The sequence below is a fragment of the Vicugna pacos genome, chromosome 14 (assembly GCF_048564905.1).
Source record: "Vicugna pacos chromosome 14, VicPac4, whole genome shotgun sequence".
NCBI classification, from domain to species: domain Eukaryota; kingdom Metazoa; phylum Chordata; class Mammalia; order Artiodactyla; family Camelidae; genus Vicugna; species Vicugna pacos.
Genome location: NC_133000.1, coordinates 48,795,499 through 48,821,102, shown reverse-complemented (window position 1 = coordinate 48,821,102; position 25,604 = coordinate 48,795,499). Strand labels below are relative to the sequence as shown.

Here is a 25,604-nt window from a genome sequence, read left to right as displayed (position 1 = left end):
CCAGGGAGCACACGGGCCAATTTCTTCACTGTGAGAGTGAGAAAACTGAAGTCCAAACATGGGGAGTAGCCAGGCCCACTTCACACAGTTAGTGAGGGCAGAGCCAGGCCAGGACCCACATCTCTGGACTCTGGTCTGATTCCCTTTCCTCTCCCCTATGCCATCCATCTACTTAAGAAAAATAAACAAATCAATGAGTAAGTGTCCCAACCATCCTGGGAAAAGAACTGTGCACTGCATGAATCAGAGTGACCTCCGTTATATTTGAAATTAACTGACCAAAACCTTAAACATTTTACATATGAGGTCATGGAGGCTTCATGGCTCTTCTTGAACTACCATTGATACATTGGCACTCTAGCAGCGTCTGTCTGCTGAAATGATGATTAGATTATGTTTTTACGCATTGGTTAACGTGAAACAAAAAAAGAGATGCGTATTGCCTTACCCTTGCCCGTTGTTTCCTGTTCTTGGATTCGCTTTGATGAGATTGTCGAGGTCTTTGGAACTTTAAACAAAAAAGACAAACAAAAACATAATAAATGAAAATGGAATTAAGTCAAGTAAGTACTTTAAATTAAAGATACATGTGCTCAAGATGAATTTTACTATTAAGTTTTGAGAGAAATCAATCCCAGTCTATGCCCTCATGTAAAGAGTAAAAAATTTGACCTCCATACAAATCATTGGTATACTAGCTCAGTTTCCCATTTACCTTCAAAATAAAATCATTAAATCAGAGCAAGACTGAGTTAAAAAAAAATAAATTCAGGAACTAGTTGCTGAAAATTCTCACCTGGCTGGCACTTTTCAGTATTCCATCTAATGCTGTAGATAAAACTAAACTATGTTTTGTTAATAATTCCATTTGTAGTGTCTTTTTGCTTTAAAGGGATTTTATATCCATTGTTTCACTTAATTCTTATGAAAATCAAATGACAAAGATAGAACAGACACTATGAGCCTCATTTTATAACTAAAGAAGCCTCAGCTCAGTGTTCAAGGGACTTGCTCAAAGGCACCCAGCTGGTAAGTCATGGAGTTCAGACTTTCTGATTCCAATCCAGATTTTTCAAAACAGTTTCTCTAATGAGAGCCATAAATTAATGCAGATTTTGATGGGAAGGAAGATAAGACATAATCCTCACCCTGGGTTACCTCTGTTTACTTCAGGACTCACTTTGATGAGATTGTCAAGGCTCTGGCCCCTTTAAAACATAGAAAAAATGATGAGGTTAATGATAGATTAGCACCAAGTGGATAAGACTATTCATTGAAACTCTGAAAAAGCCTAAACCCTCATTGAGATCACGCTTAAGAGTTGAAGGCTGTTAAAGGTGACCATGCAGAAGCATGTAGGGATTTACACATCTCTGAAACTCACTGAGACTCAGCGAGACAGTATTTTCTTCCTGGAGCCATTAGACCACTAGCAAATGCTGAACTAGGACTTAATTTTGATTCATTTAATGCTACAATTTTAGCCTTTGCCAGGTGCACTAAACACTTTCTAAGAGTCTGTATACACATTTCATGGAACATTCCAGAAAGCACATCCTCAGCACATTAACTTCCAACATGCTGTAGGACTTCTGAACTTTGGAGAATCCATATTTTGCAAAATTGTTATTCATTGGCAGATTTTCTGTTTATGACACTGGATTAAGATAAATACACCAACTTGTTCAAATCCATGATATACAAATCTGGTATCTGTTTCTGGTACTTCTGTGTGTTAAAACTACAAAGTTTGACTAGTTGTTGTTGACAAGAATCAATAGAAGGATTAAAATCTATACTTATGAAATGTAAGCCATATTTCCTGTGATATAAAACTCTGTGTAGTCACTGCAAACACGTCAGTATTTGATGGTTACCTGCTAATATGTCTGCTTCTGATCTTGATAGAATCTTGTTTTTCCTACAGCTTCTACATGTGTTTTCCCACATACACCATACCAGCCAATGCTCTTCTGATCTATGGAGGGTCCCACGTGGGTAAAAAATGCCCACAGAAGATACTTTTACACCATGCACTCCCATGCCCTGTGGCCCTGCTAAGATACAATCACAAAATCTCTGAGATTGTGTCTATGCAACATCAAAGATATAGATATTTGGAACAGCTGGATGTTGACTCAAGTTTTTATTTGTATCCAGATGTCTGAGAATGTGGTACCCATGCTAAAAGCAGCAATAAAAATTTTGGACTTTTTTCAAAAAAAAAATTTGGACCTTTTTCATGCAAATAATCAAACTGTTAACCCCAGAATACCTTTTGTTGATTTTGGTGATTTTTGCCTAAACAAAATATGTGGAATTTGAATGTCAGTGACTAAGAAAAAAAACTCCCAGAATTCTGTTTCCAGATTTGAGTGCTCAAAAAACCAAACCAAACCATAAATTGGAGCATGGTAACACAGCTAGCAAGTGACAGAGCCAGAATTTCAACCCAGGTCCTTCGGACTCCCTACTCACATTCACTGCCTCAGGTTACCTGCCTGGAACACCCGGGTAGCCAAGGACAACAGTGATTTTGTCTCAGAACTGCACAAGACTCTAACTCACTGGGTGGCTGGGCCTGCAACCACACTGTGCCGCTGGGAACAGGAGAGCCTGACAGTGCGCACCAGCTTTCAGTGAGAGGAGCCCCTGCTCCACTGAGTGGGCCCGAAGGCATCAGTGACACATTTTAGAATCAACTCAGAATAAAATGTACTGAGCGAACTGAATGGAACAGAGTTCAAAAGGAACCACATGGAATTATCTGGTACGCTGTTTTCAGCAAGATGCTGAGAAGCTCAGTTTCAGATATGTTCCATCTGTTTTTTAAAAAATTAAAAGCAAGAGGACATAAGCTTTCCAGATTTACTTGACAAGTCATGGGTAGGGCAATTCTTTTAACAAAGAACACTTTGTTAAGCTCTTCATCTTTAAACGTGCACTACACGACATACACATACACATGCTACACACAAATGTGCTACACATGTACACACGCAGTTTTCACATAAACACATCCATGTATATCCACATGTACTACTGACACAACCACAGACATACACTTGTTATACATAATACACGTACACTTACACACACACACTACCTATACATACACTTACATATACACACACTGTGATGGTTAATTTCATGGATCAGCTTGACTGGGCCACAGGGTGTCCACATATTTGGTCAAATATTATTCTGGGTGTGTCTGTGAGGATGTTTTGGGATGAGATTAACATTTGAATCTGTAGACTGAGTAAAGCAGATTGTCTTTCCTAATGTGGGTGGGCCATGACCAATCAGTTGAAGGACTGAATAGATGTTACCTGCCTGACTGCTTGACCTGAGTCATTCTTCTCTTGCCCTTGGACTGGAATTTAACCGTGGGCTTTCTTGGTTTCTAGGTCTTCAAACTTGGACTGGAGCCACACTACTGGCTCTCTGAGGTCTCCGGCTTGCCAACTATAGATCTTGGGACTTCTCAGCCTCCAAAGGGCACATGCTAATTCCTTATGATAAGTCTCTTTTTCTCTAAAAATATGTATTCTATTGTTTCTGTTTCTCTGGAGAACCCTGATTAATACACACACATACACTTATACCAGCACACTTCTACATACACACTAACATATACACACATACATTTATACATAACATGCTACTTACACATGCACATACGCACTTACACAAACATACACACAAAGAAATAAATCATTTAGCCCACTAGAGAAGGGTAATCAAATTCCCATTTAATTCCTCAAAATCTACCTTATAGTAAACACCAGAGAAAAAAATGCAAGTGTATCACTCATATAGAACTGCTTAACATGGTGTATTTGGGGGTAAAAGATCTCAATTTGGTTTGAATTTCGATTTACTTTCCTGAATATAAGCACTCAGAATTCCAATGTGTTTATAAATGTCAAAGGGAAAATAAAAAGCTTTAAATTACTTACCTCTTGATATTTTTATTTGTTTCAGGATTCACTTTAATAAGCCCATTGAGATCTTGTTTCCTTTGAATAAGGAAATGAGTTTTAATGAATGTCGTTAAAATAAAACACTAATCAAGTGAACAATGATTGGAAAAATTAAGAAGTGGTAAATATACCAGTTCTTCATCAAATGTAATTTTTATAGCTCTAAATGCAAGTGAAAATTCTTCTCTTACATTTTGAGCTGAAGATCGTTTATGTCTCCTTATTTATCAACAAGAAACATATGATTTTTGTTTTGTTCTCTAAACACGTAAGTATATGTGAAACTTGCTATTTAACAAAATCAGCTTGGCCCTGAGACACGTCTTGTCCGAACACCCCAGATGGGTAGCACTGAAGAGATGTAAGGTAGATACAGTTCTATCCTGGATCCAGATAGAATATAAATTTCCATCTAACAAATCAGATATACTTGCTGATTTTCTTTTTAAATAATAAGAATAATGTTAAGAATAATCGTAGTTTAACAATATTAAAAATGAGGATAAGAAGAATATATGTCTTCATATAAATTCAACCATTCACCCAATCCAGGCCTTTAAAAATATAATTAGATTATAGTGAGTTATAAGGAGCAACAGAAAAACACCTTACATGGTAGGAAAATTAATGACTCACTTCTCAGGGAGATATATATTGCCCCATTGAAAGGCACTGTGTAACACCAACAGGGGCATAACCCGGACCCAAAGAAGGCAGTAGAGGAGGGCAGTTGCATCACGACTGGGCACTGCTGCCATGTGGACCCAGCCCTGGGGCAGAGGAGTGGTGGAATATTCTTACTCCCAGGGTGTGTACCTGCCCAGCCCCTCCCCTGCTGCCTTCTGAGAAGTTGATTTTCGAGAGTTTCAGTCAAGCCTCACTCTTGGCTATCTCTGTCATTTTGGAGATCCACTTTTAAAATGTTGTCAAGACTGTGTCTTTCTTTAGATACAAAGAAATTCAATTCAGGACCTCATCCCTAAAACTAAATCAAAATCTCAGAGAAAAGGCAACTTACTACTAAACATTGGAACAATTCTTCAAAAATAAGCAGTTTTATTGGGAGCAAGGAGGGAAGATCATGTGGCCCATCATTATTATCCAGTTCTTTGTTAGTAAAATATATTTGTGAAATTAAAATGCCAAATCATTTTATCTTATTGTCATTTACAGAAATGAGATTTAAAGATACTCAGAAGTCTTACCCAGTGGTGTTTTCACTTTCTCTGGAATTCACTTTGATAATATTATCAAGGTCTTCACTCCTTTAAAAAAAGTTTAGATAAGTTTCAAAGTATCCCCACAGTATTTTTACAAACACATTCCATATTAGTGATGTTATTAATTAATCCAATATAATTCTATATTATTGATGATATTAATTAATTCAATTATACCAGTATTAAACTCATTTTTATTATAAAAATGACCTATTAATAATATAGTTAAGTTAATCTCTAGGATTCTACTGAGCTTTATGTAAATTTAAATTTAGATAGACTGTACTGGAGACATTCTTTTTGTTTTTTGGGGAGGTATAGGTTTATTTACGATTATTATTTATTTAATGGAGGTACTGGGATAGAACCCATCACCTCCTGCATGCTAAGCATGCAGTCTACCACTGAACTATACCCTCCCCCCTTGTACAGAGACATTCTATCTGCCCTGAAAGGGTTCAGACACAGAAGAGAGAAGACAAACTCAAAGATGTGATCCCCCTCAACATACTGAGAAGTTCACAGTTAACCCAGGAGAAAACTACCAAGATTCAGAAACATCAAGGCAGCTCTCCCCTTCTGATGGTTTTATCTGCCCTGGCGTTTGCTTTGATAATCATTTTGAGATCTTGGCTTCTTTGGAAAAAAAAACACGAAAACCTTATGTCAGTTAGGATACACTCAATTTTCTCTGAAATCCGTATAAATAAGAATGTTCCTGAAAGGGTATCAGATGTTTCCAGGGCCAAATAATCTGAAAACTTTGATGTAATAATCCCTTAGCATATTTTGATTAATTTCCACAGCAGTAATTGGTTTAAATCAGTTCAGAAAAGCTTCACCAACACATTTCTCACTTTGCAATTTTGTCCTTTATATTTCTTAGTTTAAATATGAACTTTGTCTCATTTTTTAATTATTTAAGAAAATATAATGCTGGAGATTATGCAACAGGCGTTCCTGCACTTACTTCAATGCATCTCAAACGTGTGGTCCTGTGGAAACAGGATCCACCCTATTCCTTTGCCTGCTATCTCTGATTGGCCCCAAAGCACAACAGTTCATCTGTGGCAGAGGAAAGCATAACACACCCGTTTCTAACGAGGTGTGAAACGTTACCATGGAAAAAGGGAGCCGCATCACGTTAGGAGCTTTACGGACACTTTTCCATTTTTGTCAGTCCTCTGATTAACTTTAATAAGACTCCCAAGGTCTTGGTTTCTTTGTAACATTGGAGGGGGCCGGGAGGGCAGAGAGAGAGAAAGAAAGACAACAATTCAATTTCTTCTGACAACAGCAGATTTCTCATAACAGGGCTAAGCAGTACCTAAAGCATCAGAAGCCTTTAAAAATGTCTAATTCAAGCGGCTCTTCTCATGTAAAATGCTGATGTGCTAACTACCCTCATAGTAAGGACCCATCCATTACTCAGCCGTGATTACATCAGTTTACAAGTAAAAGTTCCCTCCAGGCCTCAGATCTTGCTTTCTTTGTCCTTTGAGGGTGGGTTGGTGAGAAACTAATTTCAACACGTGTGTTGAAATACTGACTTTTTTAAACGTGGAAATCATTCACATCAGGAGTAGAAATAAGAGGATCAACATTTAAAATCTAAACACTTTGAAGATTTAGACAAGTCATGTTAGAGATAACTTTATGATGACCTTAGTACTTTATATGAGTTGACCACAGCCAGTAAAACTTTCACACATCAACAGCTTAAAGCAATTAGGGAACATGAAAGAGAATCTCTCTAAATTCCCCAATAGTTCAATGCCATTTTCATCTGTCTCTCACTGCAATAAGGCTGTTAACATTTGAGGTTCCTTCCATATAAGAAAGAAAGATGGGAGAGAGGGAGGGAAGAAGAGACAGGGACTGTGGGCTCTCCCTACTATACCAATGGGACCCCTCATTTCTGCATCAAATGCCAGTTGCTGTCAAATTAGCCCAGATTACACATCGCTTCTCTTTTCTCCTTCCGAGCCCACACAGAAATTTACTTGTGACGCTCATCCCACTTTTCCTAATTTCCAACACTTTTGTGGAACTTTCTCAACTTCATTTCTTAAAATTTTGAAATCTCATCTTTTCCTACAAAACTCATATAACCACTTACAGAGAACTGACTGCTTTCCCATTTCATCTGTTCTCCATTTGAAAAAAAATCACCTGTAATAATGCTTGCACATTCACATTATAGTAACATGTTGTCAATACGCATTCAATGTCTGAATGGAGATTGTGATCGCCAACGCTTTTCATTAAACGGACTTTGTTCAGTGTTTTAAATCCGAGAATGTTAAGAAGGCATGCTGCCAAGATTGACTTGGAAAGCTAGAATACCCGTCTGTGTACAGATTGGCACAGATCAATGGTTTTTAAAGATAACCAGGACAATAGAGACAATTATGTTAGGAAGGCAAATTTAATGACTAACTGAATACAAGGTAAACGGCCAATCTGGAGAAAAAGCAGTAGAGACTCATAAATCCTTACCCTCTGTCATTCTTAATTGTTCTGGAGTTTTCTTTAACTAAATTGTCAAAAGTTTGATTTCTTTCAACATGAAAAATAATATCAGTAGTGTAGCTTACTTTCCAGTATATCAGTATCAGTCTAGAACTCTAAGTTAACCTCTTCAAATGCTATCCATTCAGTTACTGATTGCTAATTAACTCACTCTTTTTTATGATACAAAATAAATAAAAGCATGGCTCTTGACCTTGAGATGTTTACAAATATATCGGCAAGATATACATATGAAGTGACTCAATCAAGATTCCAATTGAAAAGGGTCTTAGTATCTTCTTAGAAAAAGAAGACTTCAGCGGTGAGGAGCCATGCTCCCGGCATCAAAATGTCTCATAGTAAATATATTAAGTTCTCAAAGCAACCTACTGCCCACTACTTGTAACAGCCAGTTTGACATCTTTCACTTTTAGATACAAAAGGGAACTTGGAGATCATCTAGAGCGCACCCTTCATTTTATGGAATGAGGAAACAGAGGTCCTCCAGGGGTTGAGCAACTTGTCCAGGGTTCTGCAGATTGATGTTGGTGGCAGAGCCAGCATCAAGCTATCCACCCACCCCCTGACCCTGGTCAAGGGCCTGTTCCACCAGCCTGTCTGACTTTTGTCTTGAGCAGGAGGTCTCCCCCAGGAAATGGTATACAGTTTAGGACTCAATCAAACAAGCCTGTAAGAGTCTCAGTCAAATCTTACCCTTTGCCATCTTTGTCTGTCTGGGGATTCCCAAAGATGAGATTTTCAAGGCTTTTGGCTCTATAAAACACAAAGAAACTCAAATAAAAGATTGCATATTGAAATAAAATTGTCTGGTATCTTGAAAGGTCAGATACAGTAAAAATTTGTCATGAATTGCTCATTTACTCTTACTGAATAGAAGAGCAGAAATCCTTCTGGGCAATTATGTCTGAACTAAATGTACAATACTGAGTGCATGGCCCCATCTGCTAGTACATTTTATGCCAGAGGATATAACTCCCTCCCAGCTAATGTCTGAAAGAATGAAACAAGCAATCTGGGAGATAATATTTTCAGTTTCGAGACAGATGCACTTACCTTTTCTCTGTTGGCTCTGCCTTAAGATTTCCTCTGAAGAGACCATCAAGACCTTGATTTCTTTAAATGTATTGAATAAAAAAACCTCATCAGTGGTCATATAGGATACTTAACTCTTACAAAAACATAGATCAGTTTACATCTAAGACAGGAAACAGAAAGCTGGTTAGGAAAGGCGAGTCACAATTTTTGAAATCATTTTATGCCAACTAGGCTTTTCCCAGATTCAAATTTAAATTGCAGTGGACCTAGAGAAAAGAAAAGATAGAAACTGGGGATCCACAAGCCTAAAAGGTCCATGGATGTGCTTTTGGCATTCATGAAGTGATTTGTTTTTAATGTGAGCCAATATTTACAAAGCTGGCCACAACACCTGGAATTTCAGGATCTCCTGAAACTGTCCTGCATCTCTGGGCTCAGATTCTCTGTGGCAACATCTGCTGGAGCTGAGAAACAGCTGGGCACCCCCGACAGGGCACTGCCTCACGTTCCAGAGTCAGCTCCCTTCACTTATTTCTACCCGCCTGGCCTTAGCAGGCTGCAGAGTCTGAGTCTTAATACTGCCTCTCTTTATCAATAAGAGAACTGAAAGGCAGCAAATTGCAGTGAGTTGTTGACAGGCAATCATATAGATCATCATCGTCAGAACAGGGTATGGGAAAATCACATCTTTTGATCCTCAGATCCATGAGTGCATTTGACATTTGCTTTGTTCCTCCTTCTCTTTGGTCCCTGCCTGTTTTCATATGTTAGTAGCCAAGTGACAGAGAGAGAATAAAACTGCACAACCTCTAACACACACTTCAAGTAACGTGATTTTTAAATTATGCAATTATAAATGACTTAAAATAAGGAGATAATGTTAACTAAGATAATGAGGGTTTTTTGTAGTGGTTAAACTAAAAGCATTTAGTGACCAGACTCTGTTTACTTACTAATATGTTAGTATTTCAGGAACAGAAACGTGGTTATTTTTATAACTGCCTTACTAAACAATGGAGAACAAAAATCAAAGACACTTTAATATTATTATCTTTCAATTGTAAACCATTCATAATAATGATGAAATGGTGCTGATTTCTGTAAGCTTTTTATTCAAGATTTGTACAACACTTTAGCCCAGTATGTAGGTCCTCATGCTTGCATACTGAAAAGTAACAAAGTAAATTCAGTAATAAAGTGAAAAATAAATGTTTTAAAATCTTACCTGTTCAAGCTTTTGTTCATTTTGATGAGATTATCCAATTCTTCACTTTGGAGAAATGAAAAAATAATCTCACATCAGTAAAAGCCTGCCCAGGCTCAAGGGGCAGATTCACCTTAAAATAACTATTTCTGAGTTCTCTGAAGCTCAACATATATCCCACCTTATCATCCGTGAAAATCCTGTCTATCTTTCAAAGCCCTCCTCAAACACATTTTTCTCCAAGAAATCTTCCCCAGTCCTTTAACTGAACAGAGTCCTCTACCTTTTTGGAAGCCTGGCAGCATTTTGGATTTTTGTATCTCCTTTATGGTACTTACATAGCTGTACTTTGTAATGTTGTAATTACACACTTGTCTCACATTAATGTTCTTGCTCCTACACATACTATGCACACAAACGCACACATACCCCCACTTAAAATTTAGAACTGTATTTTATATTGGATCCTTTTCAGTATTTAATACAGTGTTTTTCACAGAGTAGATGCTTAATACCGGTTTTAATTGTATCAACAAATATACATACATTGACCAATTATAGATTCTAGCTTTGTAGAATGTACTTGCACAAAGCTGTTAATGGAAAACAGTCATTTACCTGTAAATCTGGCTTCCTTCCTGAATCCTACTCTCCTTCATTCCAGGTCAGCTAAATTTCCTCTCCTGTTTCCGTATTTGGGAACTCTGAAGACTGTTGGCTGCTTCCTCAGGAGTCACCTGTTCAAGCTAAACCCCTGGGTTCCAGAATATTCATTAGAACCCCATGAGCTCAACTGGCTCCCCAGAGAAGGCAGCCACAGGGGCTTCTTGTTCCTGTTGGCTCCTCAGAGCACGTCTCTCCTCAACTCTCCATCCCCATCGCCCCCAATTCTCTCGCCTTCCTCATCAGCTGTCCAGTTCTCAGTCTCACTTCTCCCTGATCCGTCCTCTAGAATCACACATTTCCACACTTTCTCAATGTTCCCCTTTCTTCATGAGTCATCACTGGTGTTGACCAGAGGACACGAGGCCAAGGTACTCAGGAGTTAGACACTCAAGTTCCCAAGTCGAGGACACCTGGATTCCAATCCAGGATTCACTGCTTATTAAGTTGGTGACTCTGGGTGAGTTACCTAACCTCTTGCTGCCAGTTTTTTTCATCTGTAAAATAAGAATACTCATTGTATACACTTCAGAAGAGAACCAGTTTAAGTTAATGAATATAAAGTGATTAACATTGACACCTGGCAAGTCAAACTTTCATTTAATTAATTTTGGCCATTATAATAAACAGTTCCCAGTCAGTATTAACTTTTGCATTTAATAAATGCTTGCTACATTTATTTTTAAGCTGAATTTAGAGGCACCAAGATTTTGGCTCAGCCTTAGAGCGGTAAGGTCTCTGAGTCACTTATGTGCTTGGAAGATGCCTGGCACAAGAGATCACCAGAATAGCTGCTGGGACAGTCCTCTTAAGGATCCTAAAAGCACATTCAATCAACAGCCATCACAGAGATGAATCCTTTAAAGTAACACTGCGTAGTCAATGATAGGGTTGAAGGCTGGGAATAAATATTGAAACATAAAATTTGCTGACTCTGATGAAAAATTGATTAACATTCTATCCTCGTGTGGGACCAACACTACCCAGCCCCTTGACACAGTGCTGCACTGTTACTTCTTGCTTGAATTTCTGCCTTCCAACTCTGAGGCTGCAAATGTCCACGTCCCCAAGACAAAGAGCAAACCCAAGAATCTTGTAAATTTTAGCCCCATACCTTTCTGACTGGTATGAGCCACAATGATAAGATTATCAGGATTTGGGGTTCCACAAAAAAATTAGCACAAGTCAGGAGAAGACACTCTGTGGGAAATTAAGTAAAATGGAAATTGCATTCTGAACAAAGAAGCTGAGCTTTTCAAATGACCTGAAACTGATGAAAGCTTTGGATATTAAGTTTCACCACTGCATTTACAATAAATTAAATGCTTTTAGTCAGATAGAAGTAATAGTCCATTTCCCAAAGGAGTATCACAAAGAGTGACTTGGGTAAATAAAGCTATTTTTAGTCCCAACAGACAGCCCACAGTAACAATACTCAGCTATCAATGATGCAACAGACATATCCCCTGGCCCCTGTCAAAGCAACAACTTCTCCCCATGAAGAATCGATGTGGCTGTGGAATTCGTGCATCATCGGTGAGGGAGAGGGGACAGGAAAGTTAAACCAGCTGCAGCTCTCACTGGTTTTGTTTGATGGATGCCAAACCATAACTGTCCTTCAGCATCACTCACCTACCTCTCCCTTAAAGAGCCTTATCACCCACCAAAAAACTATCTAGTCTCTATTAAAAAGAAAACATTCTTTCAAACATAAATAGATAGGTAGATAGATAGATAGATAGATAGATAGATAGATAGATAGATAGATAGATAGATAGATAAAATGAGAGATCTAGGCCCTTAGACAACAGAAGAAATGAAAATGAAACATTCGGGATAATTTCTACCATCTCTGTCATGGATTTAGAGCCTTTATTTTGTGCCTGAATTTGCAGAGAAGAGCTAAATGTCACTTCTTGTTTCTTCTCTTCAGTCCTTTTGATTGAGACTGCAGTCCCTAATAACACTCTCAGCGCTGCGAAATTCCACTGAGCAAGGGAAATTCTCGTAGGCGTGGGACTGAAACTACAGGATATTTATACTCAGGGTTTTCTCACTACTCATAGACACTTCTACTTTGCACAAAGCATTGTGTCCGATCCTGGCGAATAAGACAAACTATCTGCTCTGAGAGATTAAAGAGATAACAGAGAAGATGAGACATGTACATAAATACCATGAAACAGTATCAAATGTGATTAGTTGTGAATGATGGGGCTCTAATAGCTCAGAAAGGCAGAAGCCACATCTCACAGGGTCACTCAGGGAAGGCCTCACAGAGAAGGTGGTATTTGATCTGGAACTTGAAAAGTGGGTAGGATGTGGGTGGATTGATATGATAGCCTTGAGGCTGGAAAAGGCCACCATGTGGGTGGAATAGTATAAACAAAGGCAGAGGCTCTGGAAACTATAGAAAATAAGTGGTTTAATTTGGTATTTCATGTAGGGAAATATAAGGATAAAGTCAGAAATAGCAAAGGAATGTTAGGTGGGAGCCAGGTTAACAAAAACCTTGAATGAGGTTATATGTAATTGAATGGGCAATGGGGAGCCAGTGCAGTGATTTTTTTAAGCAGAAATATAGAAAGAACAATCTGGTAGTGATGGATAGTAATGGTTTAGTTGAAGGAGTGTAAGTCAATCTGGATGGCTACTCTAATAACCTGTGATGGAAGCAATGAGAGTACGAACTGGGGTGAGGCCATGTGGGCATGTGGGCATCTGGGGTATTTTAGATATTTAATCCATACATGCTTGATACTATATAGAGGGGACAAGATGTGGAAGAATAAAAAATGATTCCAGAAAGGTGAGCTTGTCTGAATTAAAGAACAGAGAGAAGTCAGGAAATAGCACATTTGGGAATTTGAAAAGTTGAAAGGAAGCTGGAAACAGCCTAGGACATTCTAAATGGGGGTGCTGGGAAGATGGATAAATAGAGATCTGAGCCAGCAATGTAAATACAGGACTGGGGATTCAGAACAAAATCAAAACCATGGACAGCTGAGGAGACTGGGATGAGCATCAGTCACCAGAAGAGAAAGCAGAGGAAGAGGAAGGTGCATAAATGGCAGTGCTGCTCATTTTCCAGGGACACTAAGCTAGAGAGACTGAGTCTGTCTTCTCTCAAATTATAAATAATACAACAGCATTGGGATTTTGTTCACTTTTGGTACGTTTAAAGGTACTGGTTAAGCATTTTTGAAACAAAAATCTCAAAACTCAAGCTCAAAAGCTCCAAGCTCTCACCCCTTGTCAGCTTTCTGAAGTGAAGTGGCCACTGTGACGATGTTCTCAAGATCCTGACTCCTTCATACAATGAAAAATAAACACAAAGTCAATGACAGTAGAGCTATCTTTGAAGTAGCTAAAATTTCTTACCTGTTCTCAGTGAAAAAAGTAATCGTCCATGTGTTGTTCAGAAATTATGAGTTTAACTGAATAACAAAATAGTTCTATCATATCAACATGCAAACAAACACACACACACACACACACGCACACGCACACACGCACATGCCAGTCACTCCACTTGGGCATTGGCTCTGCCATCTAGTGCTCACTGAAATAACTACAGTGTCTCCCAAAGACTTGTATCAGCTGCTCTCAACTTACATACTTAAAAAAGGATATGGAAAAGAAAATTCCATTAACTGCACAAGTAAACACAGAGTATATTCAGAATTTTTTCTACCAACCAGGGAACATCAAGCAACATATACAGATGATTAATTAGTCCCTTATATGAGGTGAAAGTATCTGTCTTCTTAGGTTTCCAAAAAAGAAAGTACATTTAAAACCGTAGACACAATAATGGGCTTGAATCCATACTGGCCTCCCTAGATAATGAAAAGAAATAATTCTGGAGGTCCTTAGAGGTTTACCTGTAGTTAAGACCTGTGGTTCATGAGCAATATCTTATAGGAGGTTAATAGAGTTCCATGAAAAAAATAATGTTGTAGTCAAGTACATTGGGGAAACATAACTGACTTTTAGAGATTTGGAATGCATATAAGTGCACTGAAGGTGCTGGTGGTAGAGAAGTCTGTTTCTCCTAAGTGTGCTCTTTCGCAGAACATGCATTGACATCTTGTGGCACCTGGGACACAGTTTGGGAAATGCTGTGATAGACCTGCACTTTGTTACTAGGTACAAAAGAAAGATGGCTCTCCCCTCCCCAAAGGTAAGGTGTCTGTGTGATATACGTTTAAAACTGGGACTCTTCAGATAGTCAAGGGAGATCATAAAAAAGGAAAAGTGTGTAAGTTTTGCACTTGGAAAATGTTTTCAGTCAAAAATTGGTTTATCACAATGGTTAAGATGGTAAATTTAAGGTTACCTTTTTAATTATAATTTTTAAAAAATTGGTTTATCATATTGACAGATCTATGAAATAATACTGTTCAAAAGCAAATTTCAAAAACAGTATTTTTTCCTAATAAATAAATGAATCCCAAGCAAATACTTAAATGAGATGGGATACAGAAGACAACAGCATAAATGAGGACTGTCATGGGGAAATTTACTCAAAAACATCAATAAAATTTGTAGGCTTTTTTCTGATGGTGCAGGCGGAGCTGAATTTGACCTTATCACTCAGCCAATTCTGGGTAAAGCTTTTGAAGAAGTTCAATCAAGTGACTATATTTCCACCTATTCATTTATACATCAACACCAACTACATCACAGCTCTTGGAATAAGTGCTGGGAATAAAGAGACGTTTTCCTGTCTTAAGGGGTTTGATCTTATTCTGTCATCATGTTCAGACAATTTTGGTTGTTCTTAATGTAATGCTTGGAACAGAAATAAAAGGAATAAAATTCTGTAGATACACATAAAAATATTTATTACCCACTATACTGAAGTCAATTGGAAAACTGATTTTGTCCATTTTATTATTAATCTTATGTATCTTTAAGTGTTCCAATAAAGTATACTTTATCTTTTCTATAATTACATAGATATAGATCATCGTACCTCATACTTCTTTCGGTAGATCTGTTGGTTTGTGTATGTACGCGTGGTTTAGGTGGACATATCTGCCTATATTTTTAAAGTTAAAAGATAATGTCTGTTAGGTAAGAAAATATTCCTCTGTTAAATTTAAATTTATAAGAAAACATTTACATTAAAAAAATCAGTGTTTTAGAACAATAGCACTACTTGAGATAAAAGACTTCAAACTACGTTTATCTTCATTTTATTTTAGCTACCAGTCATCAGTAAAGCATTTATCTCTATTAGATAAACACAATGTTTTTAAATATTAAGAACATTTTTTGTTAGGCATCAGAAGGATGTTTTTTTCTTAAAGACGTATCTCATTTGAACCCTATCAAGAAATATACTTGCTCAGATAAGACAGGAAACATTTTCATATTTCCAGCACACCCTCCACACTGAGAACGACCACATTGTGTTGATAGAATTAAATTGTACAAGGTTAGGTTCTGTTATCAGTTGTGATATAAGGCTTTTCTCTGATCTTTTTCTAAATATCTGGTTGACCTACTTATACATTCTTGCTTGTTCTCAAGAAATTATATTCAACTATTTTTTGTACTCCTGAGGACATATGTTAATTACATAGAAAACACTTCCCTTTCATATTCTTTCATTAAAATCATCTTGCTGTGATTAAACTAATCAGGGTTTAAAACATGCAAGTTGTCCTCATTTTATATTTAAGATAATTCGTGAAAGAAAGAAATTGGAGTAGTAAAAATGGATTAAACCAATTCCCATGAAATTTAGCTTCTTTTGAATCTATAAGAGCTCACTGCTGTATAGTTGCTAGTTTTAGATTAGAATTTAGGTGGTACTAACACCAATTTTTTTAGCCCCCTAACAAAATTCTATTCAAATTAAGATTTAATTGCTTAACACTATAAAAGTAAAAGGAGAAATAATGTAAGATAGAAAGGCCTGAGAAGTTATTTTTAAGAGTAGTAATTATAGCCACTGCACAAATAAAAAGTCATAAATCTGGCTTATATTTTTAATTAATTCAATGAAGACGTATTCTCTTAACATTAAAAAAAAAAAAGTTAGCCTCTTCTCCTAAGGACAAAATTTCAAAGATACTGTAAAGTTTCACTCAGCAGAAATTCAGACCTGGCTTTTTAACTCATTAGGTTGAACGCCCAGAGCTTCACAGCCCTGCCACCCAATCAGCATTTTCAAGCTGAAGTTACCCTCTTAATGAAGAATAGCTCTGGAATTGTCTTACATGTGGTCAAAAAAAAGTCACCACCAAAAAGTAAAAATACAAAAGAATCAAAGGCAGGCCATCAAGCGGACCTCATGTTTTCAGCCTTCATTGAGATACCATTCTTTACATCCTTCAATAACAAGGGAAATGTGCCGTGTACCTCTTGAAAGACAGTTCGAGATTATTAAACAGTTTGACAGGAACACAAGGAAGATTTTCAGATCTCTGATTTTGTTTCCAAGTATTAATCGTAGAGTATTGGAAATTCCAAGTGGAAATGCAAGGCTGTCTCTTTTCTTGATTCAGAGACAAGTGAATTAGAACATTTGTCAAATTTTGTGATAGGTTTGAAATACATTACAAGTGCCTCTATTAAGACAAGACTAAAGAACTACCCAAAGGTATTTCTAACATAAGGGAGGGGCTGAGCGGTAACACTAAGTTTCAAGAATATCTTTTAACAGAAAATGTAGCTCTTCATAGGAATCTTAACTAGGAGTAAATATAAACCATAAACACATACATAGTTTCTATTTATATTACATATATGTCAAGTACACATATGTATACATGTATATTTATATATGGGGGGGGTTCCTTATACATTGGTTCTTAACACATAAATTGGAGGAAGCCCGACATGGAACACTTCCCAGACATGGCTATTGCTCAGTTTCTATCTTGAAGGTGTATTTCTATAAGACAATTCATGGCCATGTGCATCCAAAGGCCAACATCAATACACATTTGTGTGGGCAAACAGAATTAGAAAAGCTTTCCAAGTGCTTCTTCGGTGAGTGTGCACACAAAACATACCCACGCTTTGCACAAAACAAGTCACAAGTCATTTGCTTTCATTCCCTTGAACTTCTTCATTTTGCAATACATTCTGGAGTGCTAAGTCTTACCTGTTATCCTGCCTCAGCTGGTTAGGAGATGAAACAAGAGAACTGGGTTTGGGAGGTATTGGAGGGTGAACAGTTGGTTCCCTTTGAAACAGAAAGCAGCAGTTCATTTCACCATGGAAACATGGTAAATTTTAGCATCTATTCACCAAATGCATTTATTGTCTGGAAGGAAACATTTAATGTGTGTTACAATCCCCATGCATGAGCTACCTGAAAGGCCAGGATCTCTGCTGCACTAAACTTCAAAGAAGTCAAATACTTAAATTACAGGTACTTTAAAGGTTCATTTAATGAGATTTTTCAAAACTCTGTCCTCTATCGTTTGAAACAGAATGTGTTCTATAAACAGCTTAATATTTTACTAGACCACATCACCCAAGTTATGACATTTGGGGTCCACAGCACATGAGCATAATAAATGGTTCTTGGGCATCAACATATAAGCTTCTTTAGGAATTATGTCAACTATCAGGTTGCTATGGAAACAGGAAGAAAGGTTTTCAATTCCACAGACCTCAAGGTAAAGTTGATTTGAAGCTCTTAACTAATCTGACTTAAATATTGTCAGCACAGGCCAGTTGGACGCCAGCAAAGCACACATCCGCTGTCAGCCTAAACCCTGCAACAAAGTGCCAAGGCAGCCTCTAAGCTGGCATGATTTGCTCACCCAGGAACAGCAGATGGGCAATTATGGACATATTTGGGATGTTACTCCCCCACCACAACACTACCACCCCAGTGGTTCCCTGTTATCCTTGTGATCTAGACTCTCTGTACCCCTCTGGCTTCTGCAGCAGGCTAGCAAGCATGTGGGCTCTGGAGTCAGGCTGCCTGAATTGCCAGCTGTGTGACAATGAACTAAACTGATTCCATTTCTCCATCCATAATAACCCTTCCAATAGGATTGTTGGGGTGTTGTCAGGACTGAATGAAGTCATGCTTTTATTTAACAAACATTTATTAGTAGCTTTCTATGCACAAAGCACTCTACAGAGGGGATAGTTTCCCTGTTCTCAAAAGGCTTTCAATATACAAATACATGACAGACGAAGGAAAGTACTATGAAGAAAATTAAACAGAATAAGCGATTATAGAGCAATGGTGAGGGAACACCTGTCTGTGAGGTGCAACTTGAGCCAAGACATGAAGGAAGTGATAAGATGAGGCACGAGGACCTCAGAGGACGAGCACTGAAATCTGGGCATCATCAGCTTGGCGATGGCATCTAACATGTGAAACTGGATGAGATCACCTAGGAAGTCAGTGTCAGTAGAGACGAAAAGAGAGCCAATAGCTGACCCCTGAAACTTGCAATATTTAGATGTCAAGAATATGAGAAGAAACAGCAAAAAAGTCTGAAGACACGTGGCCAAGGAGAAAAGAAAAGAAACGTGAGGGTGTGGTTTCCTGGAAGTCAAGTGAGGAAACTGTTCCGAGGAAAGAGTAACTGACCATGTCAACTGCTACTGATATATCAAATAATACAAGGATGGGGAGTTACCATGGTTTCGGCAAATAAAGTGGTCATCAATAACCCTGATAAGAGCAGTTTTGATGGGGCAGTGGTGAAAAAAACTTATCGGAGTAGATTTAAGGCAAAATGGGAAGCAGAGGCATTGACGTAGATACTTCTCTTGCAGTGAAGATGGAAGAGAAAAAGGGGTACTACCTGAAGGTTGATGGGTCAAGGAAGGTTGCTAGAGTATGTAGATATGATTCTAGGAATGCTCCAGTGAAGAGAGTAAATTTGATGGTGCAGAGAAGTGAGCAGAAAATTGCTAGACTAGAGAAGCAAGGGGACCTAGGGCACAGGTGAGATGGTTGGTCTTGGATGGAAGAACAGAGAACTCACGCATTTAATCTTTACTTCAGTCCCAGAGGTACATGTTCTTCTTCCTGTTTTACAGATGAAAATACTGAGGCCCAGAAAGTGAAAATAAATGTCCCATGATGATCTATAGCTGGTAAGAAGCAGAGGGAAAAATCCAAACCAGGAAGTCTGGCTTTGTAAGCCCTCCCCAAGCTATGCTGTCTCTCAAGGGATCCTTATGCAACACCACCGGCTCAGGTGAGGTTAGTACTCGTGGAATTGACATAAGGCTAGTTGCCATTGTTTTCTCTCGCCACGTTCAGCTGCTTCAGGGGCAGGAACAGACCACACAGAGAGTTGAATTTAACTAAGTTTATCCATGTGAGTGCAACAGAGAGAATGATGACATGGGATGGGGAGGGGTGTGCAAGGAAGGGATTACAGTGAGGGACCGTGGGATCTGAGATGGACATGGAGGGAAACGAGGATATGAGGGGAGAGGGGCTGTGAAAAGATGATGGAATCAATGGATTGGTGGTTGTGGAAGGGCTAGGGAATTTCTGGAATCAGAGGACTAGAGGGAATGAGCTGGATAGAGTAGATAGAAAGGGGGTAGATAGAAAACGGAAGCCAGAGAAAGAAAGCTTTGAAATGAAAATTTTGTAGTGTGGTAGTTAGTTATAAAAGCTAGATTTACGGGTGGCTGAGGTAGGGCAATGGACAAGGTCACTGGAGGGGAGATCACGAAAGTGAAAGGCCAGGATGGGGAAGGACCGCTACATGGATTTGGAAATCACCAAGCATTATGAAGCGGTGGGGGGGTGTCTGTGAGAGACAATGACCCCAGTGCCAAAGTGTCCACGGAGCGAGGGTGAGTGACTCAGAGACTTTCAGATGACTCCAGTGTGCAAAAGAAGCTCACGATGTCATGGCTTCAAGGAAGATGAGGAGTTATAGGGAGGAGGGAGTTAAAATTGATAGGAAGTAGCAACCAGGAGCAAACAGGACCCTCCTCTTCCTTCAAACCCTGTGATACATGAGATTAGAAGAGCAGCCTTCAATGAGGAGGTTGTGGGAGAAGGGTCCTCCGGCAGAACCCAACAAAGAAGTAAGAGATCACTCAGTCAGAGACAGACCAAAGAGGAGCGAGTTTTGACGATAATGAGTGACACATCTAGGGTTGTTTAGGGGAAGGATTTGAGGGGCTAGGATGCTGTAAGTTGGGCCAGGTTCAGCACTGCACAGAGCCCTGTGGGGACGGTCCAAGTATAAGAAATGATCTGACTGAGGTTCCCACAGGAGTCCTTGGCCACAGGGATGGAGAGCATGATGGAGAGTCCTGAAGCCTTTTTGGCAAAGTGTGGTAGCGAGTCCCTGGGTGATGGCAAGTGGAGCAGTGGACATGCAGTATGGCGGGTCTCCTGGTTCTTGTGCTGATAGTGGCACTGAAGCCAACAGAAGGGCGTGCAAAGCTTCAGAGCACTGCCTGGCTCTGTGTAAGTGCTGTGGTGGTTGTTTCCAGACCACGTGAACCAGTGCTGCAGCTGAGCCAAACCACTTGCTCTTCCTACACCCATCCCAACCCCCACACCACAGTCTCCCACCCCTCTGGGGTGCCTCCTTCTCCCTTTCTCCTGGACACCCCTCCTTGCCCTTCAGACTTTGGCTTGGGTGCCACGGTCTATAGTGGTTCCCAAAGCTGTGCTGAATATGTCCTAGGTCTCCCCAAAGCACAGCTCCTTCACAGCTCGTATCATGCTCCTCTGAATTACACGTATTTTTTTGTCTCAACTTTGGACTGAAAGCCCCTAAAAGAATAATTGTATTATAGATGAAGTTGGTGCCCAATAAAGACGTATTGAAAAAAGGGAGTGATTGGCTGAATTTCTGTTTGGTGAGGAGGAAAATGGGTACTGAAGAGAGGCCTAAAATTTTAAAAATTTGTTCAAGGTTAGCTGACCTATAGAAGTCCATTGTTGATTCCACTACTGAATACCCAGTAGGTGCTCGGTGCTCAGATGAGTTATTATGTTATGTGATATGCCTGGAAAAACAATTTACATGAAGACAGTCTCCCCTTTCTCACCTAAGGTTAGATTTTACTATTAGATATTATTTTATTTGTATTGCCATCATCTTCTCTTTTCAAAACATATCCCTGAGTTGGGGATAATGTGATATCATTCAAATGATAATGTGACTTTCATGTATTTGTGTTGATTAGCTGATTATATGCCTTCCTCCCAGGGATGGAGAAAAAGGGTAAGAAGGTAGTCCCAGGTAACAACAGGTCTGCACAAGGCACTGGATATCTGAAAATAGGCAGAAGGGAGGTAACAAGATGGAAAGGAGGATTACAAAAAAGGAAACCTGGGATGGTGTCCAGCTTTTGCTTATACCAGAATCACATTGATGAAAAGCTTAATTTCTTCCATGTAGAATGACTAAGTCCTCCGACAGGCGGGTAAATATTGACTGGGTGTGTCTGAGAGGCAGAGAAGAGGAGAGAAGGAGATCTGGGTACAGTGAGGAGACAGTTTGGGGAAAGAAAAGGTAGGCGTGCTGCTGTGAAGGCCAAGAAAAGCAGAGGAGCATACCTATCCCCAAGGGTGTTGCATTTATACTCCTGTGGGCTGGGGCCCGCTCAGCCACACTGACTGCAATCCACCTCCAAGGAGCTTTTATTTGCAGATCTGCAGTCACAGCCACAGATGACAGAAGGGGCAATGAGAGAAGTCATTCACGCTTTGCCAGGAGCTTGAGGCCATGCCAAGCAGGGGGATTAAAATGTAAGAGTGAGGCCGGAAGCTGTGGCCTGGGGTGTTTCGAAGAGATAAAAACATGAGATATTCACGTGGAATAATCCTGTCTGAATGCCACTTCGAGATGCACTGTTTAAGCTTGGATATGCTGACCCTGGTTCTCCTCTCTGTCCTTCCCTCAACATCGTAAGACCTTTGCAGGGTCCATGATACCACATTAGTGACTATAATTGTAAAGAATAACTTTCAGGAATCAAAAGGCAGCTTTCACAAGCAACACGTGAATACTTGCAGATTGTAGCCCAAGGGCCAGAGCCAATAGAAATAACGTTGCCAAGCTGTTTATATTACTTCATTTTCATGCTGCAGCGAAGATCACTGCTTTGCATTATGCCTTTTGGGAAAACATACTTGACTCTGGGCCTTCTCTTCAACACTGACTTTGTGACATTTTGTGACATTTCTGTTACTCAGCACAGGTCAAGGCTGAAAGAATAACTGACCCTACGAGTGGACTGTGGGTTTTGTTTTCACTTTCCATTGTGCTTCGCTTTTGTACCTCATAAGCAGAATTTTTATTTCACAACTGGCAAAGGAGATGGAACTTGTATTTTCTGAGTTTCAGTAACATGCCAACTTGGCCAAATTCTCATAACTTTATTTTATTCAATCCATATATCTGTCCTGTGGAGTGGTTTTTTTTGCTTGTTTGTTTGTTTTACTGAGTTTCAAAAAAGGTGAGCAATTTGTCCTGGGTTGCACTGCTAGTAAGTGACCCAGCCAGGTTTTTAACCTAGTCTTTCTGATGTCAAATCCCATTCTTCGATATGTTATGATATAGAGAAATGTCATCCTGTATCAAACCAATACTCTTCCAGGTATTTCCAATGAAAATCTAATAACTACAGGTGGTCCTGCATTACTTCCTTGCCCAAGGAAGGCATCATTAGCTCCACAAGCATGCATGCCACAATTGCCCCAGTTAAAATATTTGGATACATAACAACATATGAGGTAAAGTCGGGCATTCCAAGACTAGAAGAGGTGTGGGGTGGTCCATGGTCTCAAAGAGCCTGTACCATGTGAGGCATTCTAAAGAATCAAAAGAATCTTTCGATTCTTCATTCAAAAGAACGATCGCTGTAATGGAGTCTTACTTGCAGTGGCCAGGGACCATTTCAAAGAACCACACCACAGCAGTGGTGCTGGCTCTGGACTGAAATTCCAGAGACCTAGCTTTTAGACTAGTTTTGCCACTAACTTTCAGTTTGATCCTGGAAAGAGCACTGATCCTCTCTGAAGAATCTGCTTCTTTATTTACAAAAGGGTGAGACCGGTCCAGATCTGTGGCTGGCAAACCACTACGTGACCATGAGAGGGAAGTGTGATTGCAAGGAACCCTCCACGGCACAGAGCCCCGAGCACCTGCTGTCGACTAAGTACCTTGCGTGTGCATATACTGCACTTTCCAAATGTATGTAGATGCAGTTGTGGTTAATACAATTTAAGTTAGTGTAATTTAGGATGGATCTACAAGAGCATAAATACACTTTAGCTGACAACAGACACAAAGGGACAGAAATTTTCAAGCACTGCAGAATTCATAGCAGCTCTGGTCCTGAGATGTTTTCTCAAAGACATAGTAAGTAAGAACATGCTAACCATCACCTGAGCCTTCGGTGAGATGTGCTCTTTTGGCTGGTAGAGGGTTTGAAATATTGCAAGAGTTATCAAAATGTGACACAGAGACAAGAAATGAGCAAATGTTTTTGGCAAAAATGCTACCAATAGACTTGCCTGACGCAGGGTTGCCACAAACCTTCAATTTGCAAAACACTCAGTGTCTGCCAAGTGCGACTAAGCGAAGTGCAATAAAAGGAGGTCTGCCTGCATAGACTGTGTGATTCCACTTACATAACGTTCTGTGTGTATCTGAGAGATGAAGAAGACCTGAGGACAAAGAAGCGCCCCAGAGTACGCGGACCGTCCTAAGTAACACGTTGGTCCCTGCACACCCCCCACCCGCCACTCTCACTGCCCTCCCCCCCGCAGCTCTTGGAAGCCCAGTCCCTGTGTCACAATATGCTCCTGTCACCACCCTACACCACCCGGGTGGGACCTCCGTGCCTCGTAGAGTCTTCTTGCTCCACAGCCATCTCCTCTCCACAAAATCCAAACCAATATTCTCTCCCTGTGCTCCCATTCTGCCCACTTCTAGCAGGAAAGAAACCTGAGTTATGTGACTGACGCCGAGACTTGAACGACCAGAGACAATCCCTTTAACCTGTCACAGTTTTCATGCTTTTAACTGAGGTGAAACTTGCCATCTCTAGCTGATAGACCTTCAGGCACTACTACTAAACGGTGAAATAAACGTTTTAAAAATTAAGCTGCTTTTCATGGTTGGGGCAGCGGGCGGCTTGGAGGGTGGTGTGTTGGGCAGTCCACTTGCCCCAGGTATCCTGGTTTTCACAGCTTCGCCCGCTCCCCTGCTTCTCAACCTGAAGATCCTCTCCTTCATCACACTTTGGGGGGCCCTTGGCAGCAACAGAGGCAACTGGGGTTCCCGGGGGGATGGCAGGGAAATCTGGATGGGGGGGTAGGGCAGGAATGTTTTCTGTTGGTTGTTGCTTGAATGTATGAATTTAATGCATGAATGAATGAATGAATGAATGAATTTCTTAAAACTAGTGTTAAAAGATTAGAGACTATGCTGACTGACCTCACAGGACTGAGGAAACAGCTACTCACTGCTAAAGGTTAAGACCTTCATTTACACATTCTGAATAAGCTTTCTCCTCATTCCACTCACACAACACTTTTCAAAAATAATAAACCTTGACTTATTAATGTTCTAATTATTTTCAATGTCCAGAACGGGTATTCTAGGCATTCAGATAAGATTTTAAAATCACTTTACTTTGACATTTTACTGACAGTCTTAGATTCTTAATTTTTACAAAAACAGATCCTAGTTAATAAAAGATTTTTGTTGAGATAAAAATTAAATGCATTGATTTAATTCAGGGTGTCAGCAAACTTTGTAGAGGGTTTGGTACTAATAGAGTTAAAAATGTGGCAACATAATTAGAAAGGCTACATTTTACCATTTATAGTTACAGACAGAAAAATGTAACTGTAGTGCAAGGTTGCCGTGGCAACTCACTTCTTAATCAGGATTTTTTTTCCTCCTTCAAAACTACCAATCAGCTAACTGGAAATGAAAATCACTGAAAGAGAAGAGGTTGAAACAAATATGGCTGAGGGATTCT

General features: G+C 39.5%; 1 protein-coding gene across 8 annotated transcripts in view; it reads right to left on the bottom strand.

Moving 5' to 3' along the window:
• SCEL (sciellin) overlaps positions 1 to 25,604 on the bottom strand; it is a 97,717-nt gene that overhangs the window by 34,000 nt on the left and 38,113 nt on the right. For 4 of the 8 annotated variants that reach the window (XM_072976373.1, XM_072976378.1, XM_072976375.1 and 1 more), the window contains 10 exons: positions 17,761 to 17,841; positions 15,619 to 15,684; positions 13,890 to 13,949; positions 9,999 to 10,043; positions 8,792 to 8,851; positions 8,432 to 8,491; positions 5,192 to 5,251; positions 3,963 to 4,022; positions 1,149 to 1,208; positions 449 to 508 (listed from right to left, as the gene is read on the bottom strand). In XM_072976373.1, the coding sequence (XP_072832474.1) occupies positions 449 to 508; positions 1,149 to 1,208; positions 3,963 to 4,022; positions 5,192 to 5,251; positions 8,432 to 8,491; positions 8,792 to 8,851; positions 9,999 to 10,043; positions 13,890 to 13,949; positions 15,619 to 15,684; positions 17,761 to 17,841 (612 nt within the window). The remainder of the gene's footprint in view (positions 1 to 448; positions 509 to 1,148; positions 1,209 to 3,962; positions 4,023 to 5,191; positions 5,252 to 8,431; positions 8,492 to 8,791; positions 8,852 to 9,998; positions 10,044 to 13,889; positions 13,950 to 15,618; positions 15,685 to 17,760; positions 17,842 to 25,604) is intronic. The other 4 variants (XM_072976374.1, XM_072976377.1, XM_072976379.1 and 1 more) reach the window with 4 other exon arrangements.